General features: G+C 34.8%; 1 protein-coding gene across 7 annotated transcripts in view; it reads left to right on the forward strand.

Annotated features, from left to right (window-relative positions):
• The window catches only part of EXOC6B (exocyst complex component 6B), a 676,922-nt gene that overhangs the window by 319,853 nt on the left and 336,063 nt on the right, over window positions 1-21,006 (forward strand). For all 7 annotated transcript variants that reach the window (XM_055243157.2, XM_055243158.2, XM_055243160.2 and 4 more), the window contains 3 exons: window positions 7,873-7,956; window positions 8,340-8,386; window positions 9,735-9,855. In XM_055243157.2, coding sequence (XP_055099132.1) covers window positions 7,873-7,956; window positions 8,340-8,386; window positions 9,735-9,855 — 252 coding nt within the window. The remainder of the gene's footprint in view (window positions 1-7,872; window positions 7,957-8,339; window positions 8,387-9,734; window positions 9,856-21,006) is intronic.

Genomic DNA, 21,006 nt, shown 5'->3' on the forward strand with positions numbered 1-21,006 from the left:
GAAGAGCTTAACGGGGCTTGGAGAATATTTTTTCTCTTGTTTGGCCACTAAAGAAATATGGGATATGTGCTGTGGTTATTTAGCCCTTCTTATATCGTTTCTTTTTAACTAAATGATAAAAAAAATTGTTGTGGAGATTTCTTTATAATAATACAGTCTTTAGTATTTAGGTTAAATTCCAGATGGTATATATGTATTCAATATAAAAAACGTTAAACTGGCCGGGTGCAGTGGCTCATGCCTGTAATCCCAGCACTTTGGGAGGCCAAGGCAGGTGGATCACAAGGTCACGAGATTGAGACTATCCTGGCTAAGATGGTGAAACCCCGTCTCTACTGAAAATACAAAAAATTAGCTGGGTGTGGTGGTATGCACCTGTAGTCCCAGCTACTCAGGAGGCTGAGACAGGAGAATCATTTGAACCCGGGAGGTGGAGGTTGCAGTGAGCCGAGATCCCACCACTGCACTCCAGCCTGGGTGACAGAGCGAGACTCCATCTCAAAAAAAAAAAAAAGTTAAACAAAGCCTTGCTTGCCTTCTATGTCTGTCTTTCTTAACTCTTACCAAAATACTTTAGATGCATAAAAATCTGAAAATTACACCATTAATAAGTAAGGCTGATAATTAACATTTTGTCTGAATTTAAGTAAAATTTTCTCTGTTGGGCCAATTGACTGGATTCAGAAATCTAGCTGTTAGGTGATGTGTTTTGCTGTTATAAACAGAGCAAATTGTAAGTCAGAAGATATTTCATACCGTTCCCACTGTATGCCTTCTAGCTTGAAAATAGGATCCTGAATTTATGGATACATTAGCCAGTGTCTTAGTCCATTTGTGCTGCTATAACAAAATACCACAGATTGGGTAATTTAAAAACAACAGAGACTTATTTCTTAGGATTCTGGAGGCTGAAAAGTCCAAGATCAAGGCAATAAGAGGTTCTTTTGTCTAGTGAAGGCTGCTCTTTGCTTCCAGATGACAACCTATTGCCGTATCCTCCAGAGGGAGGAATGGAGGGGAGGAACTCTTCTGCCCACATGGCAGAAGAGATGGGAGGACACAAACCCACTCCCTCAAACTCTTTTATAGGGGCCCAATTCCATTCATGAAGGCCCTACCCTCATCACTTAATCACCTCTTAAAGGCTGCATGTCTTATTACTATGTTGGTGGTTAAGTTTCAACATGTTAATTTTGGGGGACACATTCAGATCATAGCAGTTGGCAACCCTTGTGGTACATAGATTTTCCATTTTAAGGCTCTCAGAGTGTGGGATAAGGGGAATTGGGGAATTGGGGTACTGCTGGTGGCTGTACAGTTCATCCTGTGCTGGAGAATATTCAAAATAATAGTGCCATACAAGAGCACATATAGGAAGATCCTGTATTACTCTGGTTTTTATTCAGTTTAAGAAGTTCAGATTATTAAACATCGGCAACTGTGTGGTAGGAGAATATTTGCTCATATTCTATAGGCCAATTGCTTGCGGGATGCTGAAATCAGTTTATAGATTGTCTTTGGCATGTCTTTGGACCTGGGCACATCAACCGATGAGTTGCCACTTCCATAATGATGTTAGATCTATAGCCAGATAAATGGTGAATGGGCCAAATGCAAACCACAAACCAAGCCTGAAAGCTCCTCTCATTCAAAAGAGAGTAAATGGGAAAACAAAACAAAATGATGTCTGAGAATATGTACTGAATAGAAAGGGTCAAAGAACATCATCCTAAAAATCCAGAAGAAACGTGATTCTAAAAGTGATTTTCTATAGGAATCAAAAGAAAATTCTTAAAAAGAATTGCCTCTATGAAACAGGAACAAAAAACTTTAAAAGAATCAATGGAGATCGAAAAATTACATGAGGAGATGAATAGGAATACTTACAAGTAAATGATTATTGCAGTAGGAGATGAAGGGCAAATATGAAAGTAGAGGCTTATAAGAAATTATAGATTAATAATTTATTCACACTTTTAATCATTTATTGAAAATTGCATACTAGTTATGTGTCTGGCATTGTTGTAGGAGCTGGGAATATAACAATAAACAAGATAAACTGAGACTTTTTCTCATGGAGCTTGCATCCTAACAAGAGGAGACAGACAGTAAACAATATCAGATGGAGATACGTGCTAACTGAAGAATTAAAAGGGTTATGTGTTAGGGAAAATTTTCCATTTTAAGCTGAGTAGTAGAAAAGTCTTTTCTAAGTAGTTGACGTTCAAAGTTATATTTGAGTTATCAGAAAGAGCCACACATTTCCTCATGGCTCATGTCCTTTGGAGTTTTGTGCTAGGTTCTTTTGTACTTTAATTCTACAAGCATTTCTTAGAGCCCTTTCTCTAAGGGCCTTGATTACTATCTCTCTGCTAATGATTATGATTCTCTTTTTTTTTATTATTATTATACTTTAAGTTTTAGGGTACATGTGCACAATGTGCAGGTTTGTTACATATGTATACATGTGCCATGTTGGTGTGCTGCACCCATTAACTCGTCATTTAGCATTAGGTATATCTCCTAATGCTATCCCTCCCCCCTCCCCCCACCCCACAACAGTCCCCGGAGTGTGATGTTCCCCTTCCTGTGTCCATGTGTTCTCATTGTTCAATTCCCACCTATGAGTGAGAACATGCAGTGTTTGGTTTTTTGTCTTTGCGATAGTTTGCTGAGAATGATGGTTTCCAGTTTCATCCATGTCCCTACAAAGGACATGAACTCATCATTTTTATGGCTGCATAGTATTCCATGGTGTATATGTGCCACATTTTCTTAAAAACAAGCAATGGGGAAAGGATTCCCTATTTAATAAATGGTGCTGGGAAAACTGGCTAGCCATATTTAGAAAGCTGAAACTGGATCCCTTCCTTACACCTTATACAAAAATTAATTCAAGATGGATTAAAGACTTACATGTTAGACCTAAAACCATAAAAATCCTAGAAGAAAACCTAGGCAATACCATTCAGGACATAGGCGTGGGCAAGGACTTCATGTCTAAAACACCAAAAGCAATGGCAACAAAAGCCAAAATTGACAAATGGGATCTAATTAAACTAAAGAGCTTCTGCACAGCAAAAGAAACTACCATCAGAGTGAATAGGCGACCTACAGAATGGGAGAAAATTTTCGCAAACAACTCATCTGACAAAGGGCTAATATCCAGAATCTATTATGATTCTCTTAAGCTATAGACCCAAATATGCCAGTTCCCAAACACTTGGCCCTTGGAAGTCATCAATTAAATATGCCCAGTACAGAAGTCATCATTATTAATCTTCCCAAATATAGTCAATTCTCATTATTCATGGTAGTTATGTTCTATAAAGTCACTGGAAACACTGAGTGAGCGAATACTGAGCCATTGCTTTTAGGAGAAATGCAGGTTTAGTTTCCTGTGAGCTTCTGGTCACATTTTCATCAACCAATGAATGCATAACCTTGATTTATTAGTGTTTCTGCTTAAAGACATGTTATTTAATAATCTTGTTGATTCATTAACATTGAACTCATAGCCAACAGCACTATACTCATGCCTGAGAGGAGTTTATCTACCTTGTGGGTTTTCTCTGTAAGGCACATCACAGTTTTCTTGAGCTTAGGAACACTAGACAGCACGTCAGTACTACGGTTGGGGGCCATTTTAAACAGCAAAATCATCAACCAAAAGTGCAAAAATGCAAAAAATGTGGCACTGGATAGACTATGAAAATGACACCCGTTTACAATATGAAAACCAAAATAAGAAGGCAGAGCATTACCTTGTTTAAACCTTAGCTAGAAACATGTGCATTAGGCAACTCAAATTTTTCACCCCTCTGCACATGTCTGTTGAATGACTATGAAAGAACTATGAGTATTGCTTTTGGGTTTACAAATAAATTTTAGCAAGTAGGCAAATTCACAAATACAGAATCTGTGAATAATGATCTACTGTTTATTCCATCTACTTATGTTCCCTCTTTCACAAATGAAACCACTGTCAAACCCGTTACCCAGGTTAGAAACTTTGTATCAGCCTTCTTTCCTTCCTATTCTTTATCACCCATATCCAATTAATTTCCAGCTTAAACCTCCTAAATACACCTCAGATTCTGACTGATCTTTTCAATTTTAATTTTTCCCTTTCTTTATTCTACTCTCTGCAGTACAACTTCCAAAATATCTCTTATGGTCGCTAGAGTACAAATACCTTAACATAATTTATGAAGCTTTCCTGCCTCATCTCTTGTCAGCCCTATACCTTACACCTCAAGTTCCAGCCATGGAGAACTTCTTTCAGATTCTTAGGTTATGTGATGCCTTTTTTTCCATTCAGCCTCTTTGTCTCCTCCAGGAACACTTTTTTCCCCTTCTCTCTTTCTGGCTTATTCTTCTGACTCATTCGTCAATTAGAAGTATAAACATCATTTTTTGAAGAAGCTTTCTTTGACACTTCCCCCACCCACAACACACACACAGACACACACACACACACACACACAAACACACCCTACTTTAATCCATAGGATTCTGTAGTTCTTTTTAATATAATTGCTTGTTTGTCAGGCTTCCATAGTAGTCTATAAATTCAGTAAGTACAGGTACTGTTCTCAGTGTGCCAATCACATGGTAACCACTTAGTATATATTAAGTGATTTGGTTTTTGGTGAGATTGTGTGTATTAACACAAAACTTTTGGAGCAGTGTAATACTAATGACATAAAGTAGGAAAAAATCCAAGTTTTACTTGCCTGCTTATTGTTTTATATCTATTTGCTTATGTCTTCAGCAGCTTTTTAAAAAATGTTAATGATTGAAAGAGCTTGGAGCTTAAGTGAAACCTCTGTAGCTCATCTAGTGACCTCTCTGTGAATAGACAGGCACTTCACCAATTACTCAACTGGACTGGTCAAACATCTATGTCTCAAATTCCACCTTTAAGTATTGAGTTGACAAAATTGGCAGAGGGCATAGAATAACAGAAGGTGAATTTAGCAGCCACTAAGGAAACTCCAGCTCATTTTTGTAAATGGGAAGCCAGACCTATTAGATAAATTGGTCTTGTCTTTTGTTTTTATTCTATTGAAGGAATACTTGAAAGGCAAAACTATACCCAGTTTAGAATTAAGTAGAAGTTCATGATTTGGTTTTTATATAGAATTTCATCTTATATATTTTCTATCATTTATAACAAAAAATTAAATTAGTGTAGTATGGTATAATTAGAGAGAATGCTTTATCTAAATTCTCAAGTAAGTGTGTCTTGGCTCCAAAGCATATTGAATATGTAATGTCACACTACAATAATAAAGGTCCTTTAGGGCTGTTAACCTTAAAATAAAAAGCCCTTCAGTGTATACAGAATGTAATTAAGATTTAATAATACTACTATGCTGTGAAATGGTGACAAGTTGAGAATAACTTTAACAAACCAACTAGCAGTTTCCTCTTATTTCTTAAATGGAATCATTTGCCTCCTCATTAATATGTGGATGAAAAAAGCTTTGAAATAGCTGTCCTAATGTTTGATTTCATTTTATAGGAAGGAAAAACTCGGGTTTTATAGTTATAATCACTTTAGAACTTTAAAACTGTTGTTTTTAAGCTACACCAGGGTTCAACAAACCATAACCCATGAACCAAATCCAGCCTGTTGCCTGTTTCTGAAGGGCCTGTGAACTAAAAATGTTTTTTACATTTTTAAAATAAAAAGAAAAGGAATATTTCATGAAAGGTGAAAACTTTGCAAAATTATAATTTGTTTCCATAAACAAGGTTTTATTGGAACACAGCCATGCTTGTTTATGTCTTGTTTATGGCTGCTTTTGCACTACACCAGCAGAATTGAGTAGCTGTCCACGAAGCCCTCATATATTTACTATCCTGCCTTTTAGAGAAAATGTTTGCCAACCCCTGAGCTACATTAGTGTCTTTACATGACTTAGTACCTTAAGTCGACTTTCCCAATTTTTTAGGACCAGTTTGGGAATCTAACAAATAAATCTTCTTGAATAAAGTTCTTCAATTTTTCAGGAAGGCAGAGGAAAACTAAACTAGGTATTGCATGGCATTTATACTTTTTTTAGGTGGGCAGGGCTTTTACTTTAATCATTGATTTTATCTTATTTATTTTTAAAATAAGCGCTTGCATGAGATACTGTTCTAAGAGCTTTATAACTCCTCTAAATCCTCATTACAACCATATGATGTTGGCATGTCTACAAATGAGAAAACCATGGCACACTTATTAGTGAAAGTTAAATAGTGGAACTTAAATTAGTGGTGGGAAGTTATACAGCTATTTATAGCAGTTGTACAGCTAGTAAGGGGCAGAGTCACTTTTCAAATGTAATAATAGTCTCTGGTTCCAAAGGCAGTTCTCTTTACCACTGGTATTCTCTCTTTCCATTTTTACTCTTATTTATTTAGAAAAGCTTTGGATTAAGAGTAGAATTCAGGGCCGGGCGTGGTGGCTCAGGCCTGTAATCCCAGCACTTTGGGAGGCTGGGCAGATCACAAAGTCAACAGATCGAGACCATCCTGGCTAACATGGTGAAATCTTGTTTCTACTAAAAATACAAAAATTAGCTGGGCATGGTGGCGCACACCTGTAGTCCCAGCTACTCAGGAGGCTGAGGCAGGAGAATCTCTTGAACCCAGAATGTTGAGGTTGCAGTGAGCCGAGACTGTGCCATTGCACTCCAGCCTGGTGACAGAGTGAGACTATGTCTCAAAAAAAAAATAAATAAATAAAAATAAAAGAAGAATTCAGTAATAAGTGGGGTGTGATAATCTAAACACACTGAGTTTGTATTCATTTCCTAGAGCTGCTGTAACAAGGCCCCATAAACTGAGTGGTTTAAAACAACAGAAATGTATTCTATCCCAGTTTTGGAGGCTAGAATTCCAAACTCAAGGCATGAGAAAGGCCATTTTCTCTCTGAGACTGGGTAGAATCTTTTGTTGTGTTTTTCTAGTGCCTGCTGGTGATCAACAATCTCTGATGTTCCCTGGCTTGCAGCTGCATCACTCTATTCTCTGCCTCTGTCATCACGTGGTGTTCTCCCCATGTGTCTCTGTCTATTCTTTTCAGCTTTTCAGGACACCAGACATACTCTATTAAGGTCCCACCCTCCACTGATAGGATCACATCTTAATTTAACTAATTATATCACAATGGCCCTATTTCCAAATATGGTTGCATTCTGAAGTTCCAGGAAGGACATGAATTTGGGGAAACCACTATTCAACCCAGTACACAGCTCATGAGTCAGATATTATTACGTAGAGCACTTCTCATTTTAAGCCCAGAAACCCTAAACGAAAAGTGGGAACTGTGCACCAAGAATCTTCATGCTTTTGTTTTTTGTTTTTTGGGTTTAATCCTGTGCTGGATTATAACCTAAGGGGGAATACTAATTTACTGTTCTCAATTCCTGCTTTTTTCCTGCTTCCCATTGCCCCTTTGTTCATGATTCATTTGAAAGCTGGTTTTTATTCTGGATGTTTTTCTTCTGGAATGCTCTGTGAGTTTTTTAAGGAACATTTTCTTACCTGTTATCGTAACTTATGGAAAGGTTGGTTTCCCTGCATTCTTGTGAATTTGAGACAATTGATTCAGAAACCAGCTTTGGTGTGCTGGTGGTTAAGTTCTGGTAGTTTCCTTGTAAGGATATTTTGTACACATCCTTACAGGTTTGTAACTAAGGTTCAATAAATGGTAATAGTTATTTGTATTTTCTATTGTTAACATCAATGTTAAAATAGCAGATTTTGAGAAATGTGATACTACCTCAAATCCCAGACCTGGGACTTTCTCTTTTCCCTTGAAATATAAGAGTAATTGGTCCAATTGTGTCAACCCATTTTCTTTTCTTTGTTTTACAGGGTGCCCGGGAAACATTTGAGAATTACTACCGAAAACAGAGGCGAAAACAGGCTCGTTTGGTACTTCAACCTCCATCTAACATGGTAGGATTACCATCTTCACTTTTCTCACATTTTTGCTTTTCCTCCTTGATGTCTTTTGATGCGTGTGTGTGTCTGTGTGTGTGTGTGTGTGTGTGTGTGTGTGTGTATGTGTGTATGTGTGTACTGTCATTCTGAGACCACTTTTGGTGGATGTGACTTGCAGTAAGAAAACATTATTTATTGATTGCTGTGTGTCTGGCACTGTTCTAAGTACTGGATATGTGCTGTTGTATTTCCTCTTCATTGGTAGATAATATTATTATTTTTACCTTATCAGATATCATCTAGGGACCTGAGCCTTAAGAGATTAAGTGACCGATTTTAACTTAGTCTTAATGTAACAAAACAGAAATGATAACTTTTTCTTCTTTGCTTTGTTGCAGCATGAAACTTTAGATGGCTACAGGAAGTATTTTAATCAAATTGTAGGGTAGGTATATATATATATATTTATTGGAATTTATACTCTTTCCATACATAGATTTGTGAATGTTGGAAAAATAAATCAGGTTTTCCTTAGGAAATTCTTTTCGTTTTCTTTTTTTTAAGCCTTAAGACAAGATTTGTTTTTGATTTTCTAATGATTTAAAAGGAACATCCTGCTGGTTTCAACTTTATATTGCTGGAGGGCATTTTTGTGGATAAAGTGAGAAAAACATTGAATTGTAATCTTATTACACTTGATGTTTTGTTTCTTTGTTTTTGGTAGATGGAACCAAAGAATCAGCGAAAGTTGGCAAACTTTTTCCAAAAGGGCCAGATAGTGAAATATTTTAGGCTTAGTAGGCCATATGGTCTCTTTCACAACTGCTTAGCTCTGTTGTTATAGTGCAAAAGTAGCTATAGATGATACGTAAATGATGAGCATGGCTATGTTCCAATAAAACAATCTTTATAAAAACAGGCAGTGGGCTAGGTTTATCCCATAGGCTGTATAGTTTGCCACCCTCATCTAGGGTATATATAGTGGTACGGAATTGCATTTCCCAAATAAACATCCCAGTACTGGCAGCTTGTTCTAATTGCAAAATAATGACTTTGCAGTTAAAAGAAAAGGAAATAACTTGGATTCTTCATCAGGTTTATTTTTTTCAGATTTAAATTGTTTCAATGTAATTAGTAGTTATTAAAATATATCATAAAAATTCCCTAATAAAGACTTTTTTTCATTAATATGAATATTTAGGCAAGACAATGAAAACTACATTTTAAATGCATAATAACAAAAAGCCACAAGATTGTTCAAACATAACTTCGCATTTTTGAAACCTTTATACGATGCCTTTTCAAGACTTTGATGATAGAGTCCACATTATGGGAATTATTTTGATATTTTGTGCATTGGATTCTTAAAATATATAAAGAATACATAATATATATATGATGTATATATTAGCTTTTATGATGTCTTTAAAATTCATTTTTTTGAAATGTATTGATGGCTGGGTATTTTCTTAATATAACAAAATTTGCCTCCATTACCTCTACACATTTTCCTCCCTTTTAAACTACTGGATAGCATTGTTAACATTTAATAGAAATTTAATAGAAATGTAACTCTGATCTCTGTAGGAGTGGTTATGAAGATATCATGATCACAGACATAATTTTTAGTCCAAGTAGTCTGATTTCATTTATTCTACTGAATAACTTTCTTCAAGAAAAAAATGACCACTAACTTTGCATTTGATGGTATCTCTTAATGCTTGTCAGACCCCAGAGAGAGTAATAAAACTGTAATTTCTGACAGCTGTGCTTTCTTTTTTCCTCAATCTTAGCTTTTTTGTGGTTGAAGATCACATTTTACATACAACCCAGGGCTTAGTAAATAGAGCCTACATTGATGAACTGTGGGAAATGGCACTTTCAAAAACCATCGCAGCACTCCGTACCCACTCGGTATGTAAGAAGCCCAAGGGAAGTTGTTATTTAGAGCTGATTATCTATATATTCAGTGTTTTACTGCTTTAAAATCAACATATGTATGTCTTTGGAATCATTCACTTGGAGCTATAGATGTCCTTCAGAGACATAGAAGTAGCTGCTTCAAATTATCACATTTTCTACCACTGAGCTCACTTTTATAGAAGCCCTTTGCAATAAGAAAATAGCAGCTAATGTCTATTGATTATTCTCTCTATGTGTCAGACGTTGTTCTGTTTACTTCATGCATACTCTCTTATTTCATCCTCACTACAACCCTAGAAAGGTAGGTATTATTATTATTACTATATTTACCTTATAGTCTGGGAAATTGAACCTCAGAGAGGTTAGGTAACCAGCCTAATGCCGTACAATAAGAAGTAGAAGTCAGATTGAAACCCAGATGGTCTGACTCTAGAGCCCATGTTCTTAGCCACTATACCATTTTGCCTTCTATAGTGCCTATTAATATTATAAACACTGATTTGGGGTTCACAGTTCTACTGTTACCTTCTGAAAAAAAAATGTTCATAACATATTAAGCTGCCCAATGTTCTGTTCCCGTGATCTATTGATATATTTTAATGCGGCATATATTTTTGGTGATAATCCACTTTATTTCAGTTATAGAATGCTGGCTCTTAATTCCCTTCCTTCCTTCCTTCCTTCCTTCCTTCCTTCCTTCCTTCCTTCCTTCCTTCCTTCCGTGTTTCTTAAAGATTGATTATGCTTTGGCAGTGGGAATATGACAATGAACAAGATAGATGGTCTTTGCTCTCAGAGAGTTATATTTTGATTGGAAGAGATATCCAATAAACATGTAACAAGAATGTCAGACAGTGATCATGCGATGCAGACAATGAAAATAGAATGACAGATTAGGAAACTGTGTTTGCTTTTGAAGTGGCATTCTGAGATTAGAATATCAATGAGTCACCATTATGCAAAGAAGACCAATTAAATGATCATTTTAGTCCTAAAGAACAGTAGTGCAAGGGCTCTTATCTCAAACTGTTTGAGGGATAATAGTGAGGAGTCAAAGACGGAAGATAATTTAGCATTAAAACAATTTCTTTAAGTGACTGTAGTATCCATCTAGTTGTGCTAGCTAGAAACTTAAAAATCATCCATGACCCATGAACTCTGTTTTCTAATTAATCAGCAGGCGTTCCAGATAGAGTAAATACTATGTGTAAAAATCTGTTTTAAGGGAACATAGCCCTCTCAGAGACCTGAAAGAAGTCCAGAGTGGATAGAACACAGGGTGAAGTAAGAAAAGAGAAGTAGGTAGATGCCATGTTATTTAGAATCTACTTGACCTTTTAAACAGTGGGCTGAATAGAGTGTGTTACGTGTAGATGTGTTCAAGGTGAAGGTGGGATAACTTGGAGTAAGATGATCAGATTTTCATTTTTAAAGATTGTTCTGGCTTAAGTGTGGACAGTGGATGAGGGGTAAGAATGAATTCAAAAGCAATTGCTAGGCTAGTCTAGTATTCCAGGCAAGTGATAATGATAGTTTGGGTCAAGGAGTGTTAGTAAATATTGAGAGATATGGTTGAATTCAAGAGATTTTTAGGAAGTAAGATTAATTGTACTTTCTGATGGATTAGATATAAGAGGTAAAAGGAAAAGAACTATCAAGGAAATGCCTAGGTGAATGGTTTCCCTTCTTGGATGATAGTGTTAATAGTTTTGATAGTTTGGAGTGGGGAGATAATGAGTTTACATTCGAAATGATTACTTTGTGATGCCTTTGTGCCATCTAAGCAGCAAGTACTAGGAGATTGGTTAATATGTATGTGGGTTTGATCCAAAGAGGATATGTCATTATTGAATGTGTTGCAAATATTTCTCTCCTTTTATTTTTGCTTATGGTGTTTGTTATAGTATACAGAACTTTTAAATATTTATATATCTGATAATACTTCTCTTAAGTTTAATTTTCTCTCATTGTACATATGTAACCAAGGACTTGATCTGACATTTTTATCATTTTATTCTTCTGTTATAATAAAATCTGGCAAACTTGAAATGTTTTTTACATGTTTTTGTGTGTTCTGAGATTTTTAAGAAGTTGCTTAACTGTTTTATAATTAGATTTTTACACATTTATATGTTTATAACCACCTGTTATTTACTCTCATTTATAGTATGATTAAGGATCTCATTTTTTTTGTAGTGGTAGTGCACCCATTGTCTTTGGATCATTTTTTGAGTGCCTTACTTTTTCCCCATTGAGTTGTATGTTCTAACATATAAACATTATAAAAATATATTTCTATATTAGAATAGAAATTTTGATTATTAAGAACATTTTAGTCATCATCCCTTGCATGGTTATTATTAGCTTTCTGATATATAAATGTCCCTTTTTGAATATATAAATAAACTATACAATATATAATAGGTTTTAAATAGGAACATGCTGTGTTTTTCATTTAATGTCTGATGAATATGATTTAATTTTAATATATAATATGGCATTGTAGGATTATATTATTATTTTTAATTGATTCATTTGATATTTTGGGCTTTTAAGAAGGTTTTTGGTTTTGTTTTTTTTCTAGCTATTGAAAGCATTGCAGTAAATACTGTTATAAACATATCCTTACACAATTGATCATACTTAGAGCAAGTTCTTAAGAAATGAAAATAGTGAGTACAGGTATTTGCACATTTCTTAGGTTCTAGATATTACTCATTTGCTCTCCCAAACTATTGAACTATTTAACACTCTGAGCAGCATCTACTAGAATGCCTATTTCCCTATTCTTTTTATTCTACAGAAAATTATGTTTAAAAACAGAAAATAATTTATAATTTCAGAAATTGTATCTTATTTTATTATGCTTTAAAAAAATAATACTGATATTAGCTCAGGCATGGTGGCTCACTCCTGTAATTCCAGCACTTTGGGAGGCCGAGGAGGAAAGATCATCTGAGGTCAGGAGTTCAAGACCAGTCTGGCCAACATGGTGAAACCCCGTCTCTACTAAAAACACAAAAATTAGCCAGGCATGATGGCATGCACCTGTTATCCCAGCTAGTCGGTAGGCTGAGGCAGGAGAATTGCTGGAACCCAGGAGGCAGAGACTGCAGTGAGCTGAGACAGTGTCACTGCATTCCAGCCTGGGTAACAGAGCAAGACTCTGTCTCAAAATAAATAAATAAATAAATAAATATAAAAATTAATACTGATATTGAAAATCTCTTCCATGTTATTTGTATATCTTCATAGAATTTCTTGTTCATATACATTGCCTTTATCTTATATTTTCACGTTTTTAAACATTTTACTATTATTATTGAAAGATGGACATTAGCCGTTAATGTTAACCTCATCTGATAATATGTTGTAAATATTTTTTCTTAATTTAATGTCTCTTACCTTTTCTGCAGCTTCAAAAAGTTTTGACGTTTTTCAGTAGTTAATTTTATTGATCATTTACTTTATAATTTATGTGTTCTTCATTACAAAGCATATGTGTTTATCTTTATTTAATTTTAGTATTTCTGTAGTTCCTTTTTCTACAACCATAAAAAATTTATTTTAGCATAGGGTATGAGATTGGACTCTCTTTACTTATTTTGAAAATGACTCATCACTTCCAATAACATCATTGTGATAATCTGCTGTCTTAGTGGGCTCAGGCTACCGTAAGAAAATATCATAGACTGGGTGGTTTAAATGACAGAAATTTATTTTCTTATAGTACTAGAGAATGGAAGTCAGAGATTAAGGTGTCCACATGGTCAGCTACTGGTGAGGGTTCTCTCCCTGGCTTACAGAAGGCTGACTTCTCACTCTGTCCTCACTTGACCTTTCCTCAGTGTATGCCTGCTGAAGAAGGATTGCTCTCTCCTCTTTTTTTTTTTTTTGAGACGGAGTCTCGCTCTGTCGCCCAGGCTGGAGTGCAGTGGCGCAATCTTGGCTCACTGCAAGCTCCGCCTCGCGGGTTCACGCCATTCTCCTGCCTCAGCCTCTCCGAGTAGCTGGGACTACAGGCGCCCGCCACTACGCCCGGCTAATTTTTTGTATTTTTAGTAGAGACGGGGTTTCACCGTGGTCTCGATCTCTTGACCTCGTGATCCGCCCGCCTCGGCCTCCCAAAGTGCTGGGATTACAAGCGTGAGCCACCGCGCCCGGCCTTCTCCTTGTCTTTTTATAAGGAGAACAATCCCACTGGATTAGGGCCTCACCTGCATCACTTCATTTGATGTTAATTACCTCCCAAAAGCCCCATCTCCAAATATAGCCATGCTGGGAGATAGGGCATTAATATGTGAGTTTTGGGGGCAGAAACAGCAGTCTGTCCATATCTCCTTTCCCTACATGTTTTGAAGGCTACCTTTTATATATTATATTATGTATACACTAAGGTTTATTTCTAGGTCATATGATTTGAATTCTTGCTCCTTCAATCAATACAACATTGTTGTGATTATTGTATCTGATATTGTGTGGCTTAATTTTTATTTATTTTATTTATTTTTATTTATTTATTTATTTTTTTTGAGACAGTCTCGTTCTGTCACCCAGGCTGGAGCACAATGGTGCGATCTCAGCTCACTGCAACCTCCGCCTCCCGGCTTCAAGTGATTCTCCTGCCTGAGCCTCTCAAGTAGCTGGAATTACAGGTGCCTGCCACCATGCCCGACAAATTTTTCTGTATTTTTAGTAGAGATGGGGTTTTGCCATGTTGGCCAGGCTGGTCTTGAACTCCTGGCCTCAGGTGATTCGCCTACCTCGGCCTCCCAAAGGGCTGGGATTACAGGCATGAACCACTGTGCCCGGCCGGCTTAATTTTTTATAAGATACGTGTATCCTCTTAAATCTTCTTTTTAAAATATGCTATTTATCCCCTTATTATTCTTCCAGTCAACTTGAGAATCACTTTGTTACAACCCTTCTACCTCTAGTCCACACCCCTAAAAATTGAGATATAGTTTGGTTGTGCAGTAAATCTGTAGATTGACACATTTCAGGCTCTGGTATTTTTCACCAAAGAAGGTAGATATTTTGGTTACTTATTTGCCTTTCATGTCTTTTGGTAAAATATTTAATAATACTTCCCATCAAAGTACTATTTTTAGGTGTTTTATTTATTTTTTTTTGCAGGTAATATTTTGTAGAAGGTTTTTTTTTCCCCCATCATATTTATTAACTAGTATTACTATCATTCTGTGGGAGAAAAGTTTCTGATTTTGTTTGTTTATTTTATATCTATCCATTTCACTGAATTCTCTAATTTTATTTTGTTTCCTGAAAAAAGTTATCTTTCCTTTAGAAATCAGATTCATTCCATGCACTGTCTTTTTTTTTCTAAAGCAATGTTTTTTTGTGTTCCTGATGCATTTGGGAATGTAACAGATCTCTAAATCTCTCAGTAGAAAAATGCACCCTCTCTTCTTCAGCATGCAATTTTATTTGATACTATTAAGAGCAGGACACTTTTCAAGTGTGCTGATTTTTTTCAAAGTGTAGATCTGTGGAGAACATTAATCTTTAGGGAGTTTTTCTTTGTAGATCTATTGTATATTCTTTTTAACTGAAGAATAAATGACAAAATACCTTCTTTTTAAAAAATCATTAGTTCAGCATTGATCTGTAGAGGTAAAAAGTAGATGAGTGATTGCTTAGGGATTAAAGAGTTGATAGCTAAAAGGTACATATGGAGTTTCATTTTACTATTTTAATTTTAATTTTTCGTTCTGGGGTACATGTGCAGGATGTGCAGGTTTGTTACATAGGTTTCATTTTAAAGTAAAGAAAATTTCCAAAGTTTGACTATGATAAGGGTTGCAGATATCTGTGAATATACAAACAATTAAAAACTATTCAATTATGTACTTTAAATGGGTGAGTTGTATGGTATGGGAATTATATCTTGACAAAGTTATTAAGAAACAAGTCAGTATTAACACAGATTTACTCATTGAACCATTTTATACATTAAGAGACAGAGTGTTGGTACCACAAATGCTGACTGTATTTCATGACACTATTTATTTTATTAGTAGTACCCAGCAAACAAAATAACAACAGCCCAAACATCAAATCAAATCTCAAAAACACTCTGTCTATGTGACTACATTATTTATCAAATGTTTCTATATTTTCTAGCATTATATATGGCTGTTTAAAATTACTCTTTACTTTTTCTGATTAAATTATTAGTATAAATTGAAACATTTTGAAAGATTCGATATTTCATGTATTAGTATGTGCAACATTCTCAGTGCTGATTTCAAAACATAAGATCTTACATAATCTACTTCACTTAGTAAATTTAGCAACATATTAAAAGATTTAATATGCCTAGTATAAAGGAGAATTCATTTCAGGAATGGTTCAATATTAAAAGATCTGCTAATATGATTGTTAATGATAATACGATAATACTGAAAAGATATTTTTAAGATTCAACTATACTAATCAGCCTAGTCCTTCAGTCCAAAATATGAAGAAACAGCCAAGAGTCATAAAATACTTGAAGAAAACCAATTATATCACATGGGAGACAACAATAAACAAATAGAATGGCCGATCTTTAGCAAATGCAAATTATGGGCTGGAAGAAAAATTTACAAAGTAATATTTATGATTTTAGGAATGTAGAAGACCAGGTTATTAATACCAATCCCTCAGCTGGAAACAATCGGGAATGCTGCATTTTATATATAACATATAAGATATTCATTTAAGTATTAAAGTACTTAATAAGGATAGTAAGGAATTACTCAGCTAAATCGAAGGGAAATAAGTAGATAGGTTAAACACTCAAGCTGCCTTTTTGTTGAGGTAACTTCTTAGTCCAGAGTTCATAACTCAAACTTGGATTTTCACAGCCTCTTGGGCCTATTCAAGATGGAGAGTCTAATATGCTGCCCTTACCCCATTAAGCTGGAAAAGGCTATTCCTTTCAGGATAAAGGTGAACCAGAAGTAGAAGAAAAAACAGTCAAAATTCTTCCATCAAAGAAATCTCCTATCTAGGCAGTTTTATCTTCAATTTTGTTCTTACATAAATACTCAGAGAATAGACACGGGGAAATGCCAATTCGTCTTAATTTTTTTTGTGTTTTTTGTTTTTTCTTTTCTCAACCCTGCTTCTTTTGTATCAACTCTTTTATAATGCATACATGATCTTGATAATGAAACCAGATGAGGGTAGTATAAGAACTTGTAAATGCATAAATATAGATCAGACTTATTTATAAATATAAATCAGGAATCTTAAAATATTAAAAACAGAATCTAGCCATTTACAACAAACATTAATATATTTGGTTGAGTTTCTAGTAGCAAATGCTAGCTTAGTTCAGTATTACAAAGTCTATTAATATAATGCACTTAATTGCAGATTAAAAAACAAAAAATATATAGTCATTTCAGTAGATACAGAAAAGCAATTAATAAAACACACAATAAACTTATGGTAAAATTTCTTAGTAAATTAGAAACTGGAGAGAATTCCTTAAACTAATAAAAGCAGTCCTCCAAAACGTATTCAAGGTAGTCAGGACCCCTGTGGAGAAATTCTAAAATGTCATTGAGAAATTAAAATGGGTTAAAGAAGACCTAAGTAAAAATGAACCATGTTCATTGATTAAAAGAGTTATTATTACAATGATATCAGCACTTTCAAAATTGACCTGTAGATTTAATTTAGTGTCAATCAAAATTTCAATAGTTTTATTATAGGGAAGATGGGTACCTTACAACCTAATTATAATATTTCAAACTAGTACAAAAGCCAAGAGCAAGTGAGAGATTCCTTAAGACTGAGAGTAATGTATTTGGATATCAAGACATTGAAAAATCATATTAAGATCCTCTGATATTGTCATTGGATAGATAATGGACCTTCAAACAGTCTCACACATATATGGATCCTTGGGATATATATTAGGTGGCATAGGAGGTCGGTGGATAGAAGACAGACTTGAATGAATAGCAATGGGACAGCTGACTGTCATGATGGAGGAAAATATACACCAAAGATTGAATTTCAGGTGGATAAAATATGAAAATGTGAAAGCTAAAACCATAAATCTTTTAGAAGATAATATGAGAAATATCTTTATGATTCAGGATATGGAAGGAGTTCTTAACTGAAAACTAAAAGCACTATCCATAAAGGAAAAGATTCAGACACAAAACATTGAACTACATTAAAATTATAAGAAAAAAACCTCACAAAAGATAGTAGGAAAATATGCCACATAGTGAAAAATGGTATTTGTATATAACAGCACGAACTAATTTGGAATATATGAAGAATTCCTACCAAATCATTACAATAAAGATAGACATCTCAAAAGAGAAAAAATGAGCAAAGGACAAACAGTTTATGAAAGAAGGAATCCTCCTGGCTGGGAAAACATGTGAAAGGTGTTCAGCCTTCTTAGTATATTGGTAAAATGCAAATTAGAACCAAATCAGGTAACATTTTTCACGAATTAACAGTACTAATGTTGATAAAGATATGGAGCAATAGAAACTCTGATACACTACGAAGGGAATAAGTTTAAATTGATGACACTTTGAAAAAGTTAATATCTTATAAATTTAAAGATCCCCATGGGTCAACTTTTCTCTAAATATATTCTCCAGTAATTTGCCATAATACACCATAATAAACATGCAAGAATATCTTTCCATCATTGTTGGATTTTAAAATGAGAAATGACTTAAATGTCTATCAGTAGTAAAATAGATAATCTGGGTTAAACTCAAACATTGGATACTAGAGAGCATGAAAATAACCAAAGTATAGCTAGATACAATAGCATTCATGAATTTCACAAATATAATGTTAAATGAAAGAAGCGAGAAAGAAAATTATACATATGGCTTATTTCTACTTATATAATGTTGAGAGAGAAAATATTGATTAAGTCTCAGTATTTAGGTGGATACAAATTAAGGACAATAGGAGAATGAAAAGACTATCTACAGACTGAGAGAAATCTTTGTATATCACATATCTGATAAAGGACTGGTGTTCAAAATATATAATGACTTCTTAAACAAGAAAACAAGGCCAGGCATGGTGGCTCATGCCTGTAATGCCAGCACGTTGGGAGGCCAAAGCAGGAAGATCACTTGATTCCAGGAGTTTGAAACCAGCCTGGGCAACTTAGTGAGACACAAAAAAAATTAAAAAATTAACCAGACATGGTTGCATGTGCCTGTGGTCCCAGCTACTCTAGAGCGTGAAGTGGGAGGATCTCTTGATCTCGGGAACCTGAGGCAGTAGTGAGCCATGATCATACCACTGCAGTCCAGCCTGGGAGGCAGAGTGAGACCCTGTCTCAAAAAAAGAAAGATGCTCATCATCCTATATCATCAAGGAAATCTGGAACACGAACCACACCAAATGCTGGAGAGAATGTGCAGTATCAGGAATTCTCATTCGTTGCTAGTGGGAATGGAAAATGGTACAGCCAGCTTTGAGGACAGTTTGACAGTTTTTTATAAAATGAAACATAGTCTTACTATATAATCTAGCAGGTGTATGCCTAGGAATTTTTCCAAATGAGTTGAAAACTTACTTCCACACTAAAACCTTCACACAGATGTGTATAACAGCTTGTTTATAATTGCCAGAACATGGAAGCAACTATGTTTGTCAGTGGGTGAATGGAGAAACAAACTGTGGTACATTCGTATAATGGAATATTATTCAGTGATATAAAGAAATGAGCTATCAATCCATGAAAAGACACAGAGGAACCTTAAATGCATATTGCTAAATGGAAGAAGCCAATCTGAAAAGGCTACATACTATATGATCCCAACTATATGACATTCTGGAAATGGCAAAACTATGGAGACAAGAAAACTATCCCTGTTGCCTGGGAGTTGGGAGAGGGAGGGATGGGATGAACAGGCAGAGCACAGAGTATTTGGGGGACAGCAAAACAGTTCTCAATGATAATATAATGGTGGAACATATCAATTTATGTATGTTAAATCCCATAGAATATATAACACAGAGTAAACCCTAATGTAAACTATGGGTTTTGTTTAATAATATTGTGTTGATATTGGCTCATCAGTTATTAATTGTACCACAGTACAATTGTTATATAATATTTCAAACTAGTACAAAAGCCAAGAACAAGTGAGAGATTCCTTAAGATATCCAGGATATTATAACAGGGGAAAAATGATGGAAGCAAGCCAAAGGATGGTATGAATCCAAAGTAAAAATTGGCTTAGAGGGGAGGGCACTGGGCTACTCATGAGAGATCCAAACATCTCCCACTAGGTGCCACCTTCGACACTAGGGATCACATTTTAATGTAAGATTTGGAGGGGACAAATATCCAAACCATATCACCAGGAAATGACAAAACATTAAAAAGTTTTATACTATGTTTATAGGAGATATTCATAAATTAAGATTAGCTGAAAAGATTGAAAATAAAGAAGGGGAAGCAGAAGTGGTGGTATTCTACAAGGAAAATAGAAATGAAGTTGAAGATCTTAAAATGGGATAGGAGATGGATATTTTGTATTGATACTAGTTTTAATCTAATGAAAAGGTAATAGCCCTTTTATAAGGAAGCATCAATATGTATAAAACAAAAACTGTTAGTAATATGAAGAGAAACGGACAAGCTGCATAATTGTGGGAGAATTCAAAACACCTCTTTCAGGACTTGAGAGACCAATGAGAGAGCAAGTAACAAAAATTATAATTAAAGAATTTGAATCCCAAAATCAGTGAACTTTTACAATAATGACATACACATCTTTGTATTCTGCCCACAGAAATTATTTTCCATGTCAGTTAACTTTTCTGATTTGTTGATGTGAGGTTATACATGGACATTATTTGTAATTTTTATTTTCCTCTGTACTTATTTTCTCTTTTGTATTTCTCATGTTTTTTATTTTCTCTTTATTGTTTAATCAGTTTTGTCTAAGATTTGTTTATTTAATTGATTTTATTTTTAACTTGGTCTTTGGTTTATTTAATCAAATCTTCCATATCTTTTTTAATTTCATTAATTTCTGTTTTTAATTTAATTAATTTTATTCTCTCATTTACTTATGGTTCATTGGCTTTCCCCCATAGTTTCATCAGTTCAGTGCTTAGTTTGTTTATTTTCAA

Source organism: Symphalangus syndactylus, chromosome 14 (assembly GCF_028878055.3).
Source record: "Symphalangus syndactylus isolate Jambi chromosome 14, NHGRI_mSymSyn1-v2.1_pri, whole genome shotgun sequence".
In the NCBI taxonomy this organism is placed as follows: Eukaryota; Metazoa; Chordata; class Mammalia; order Primates; family Hylobatidae; genus Symphalangus; species Symphalangus syndactylus.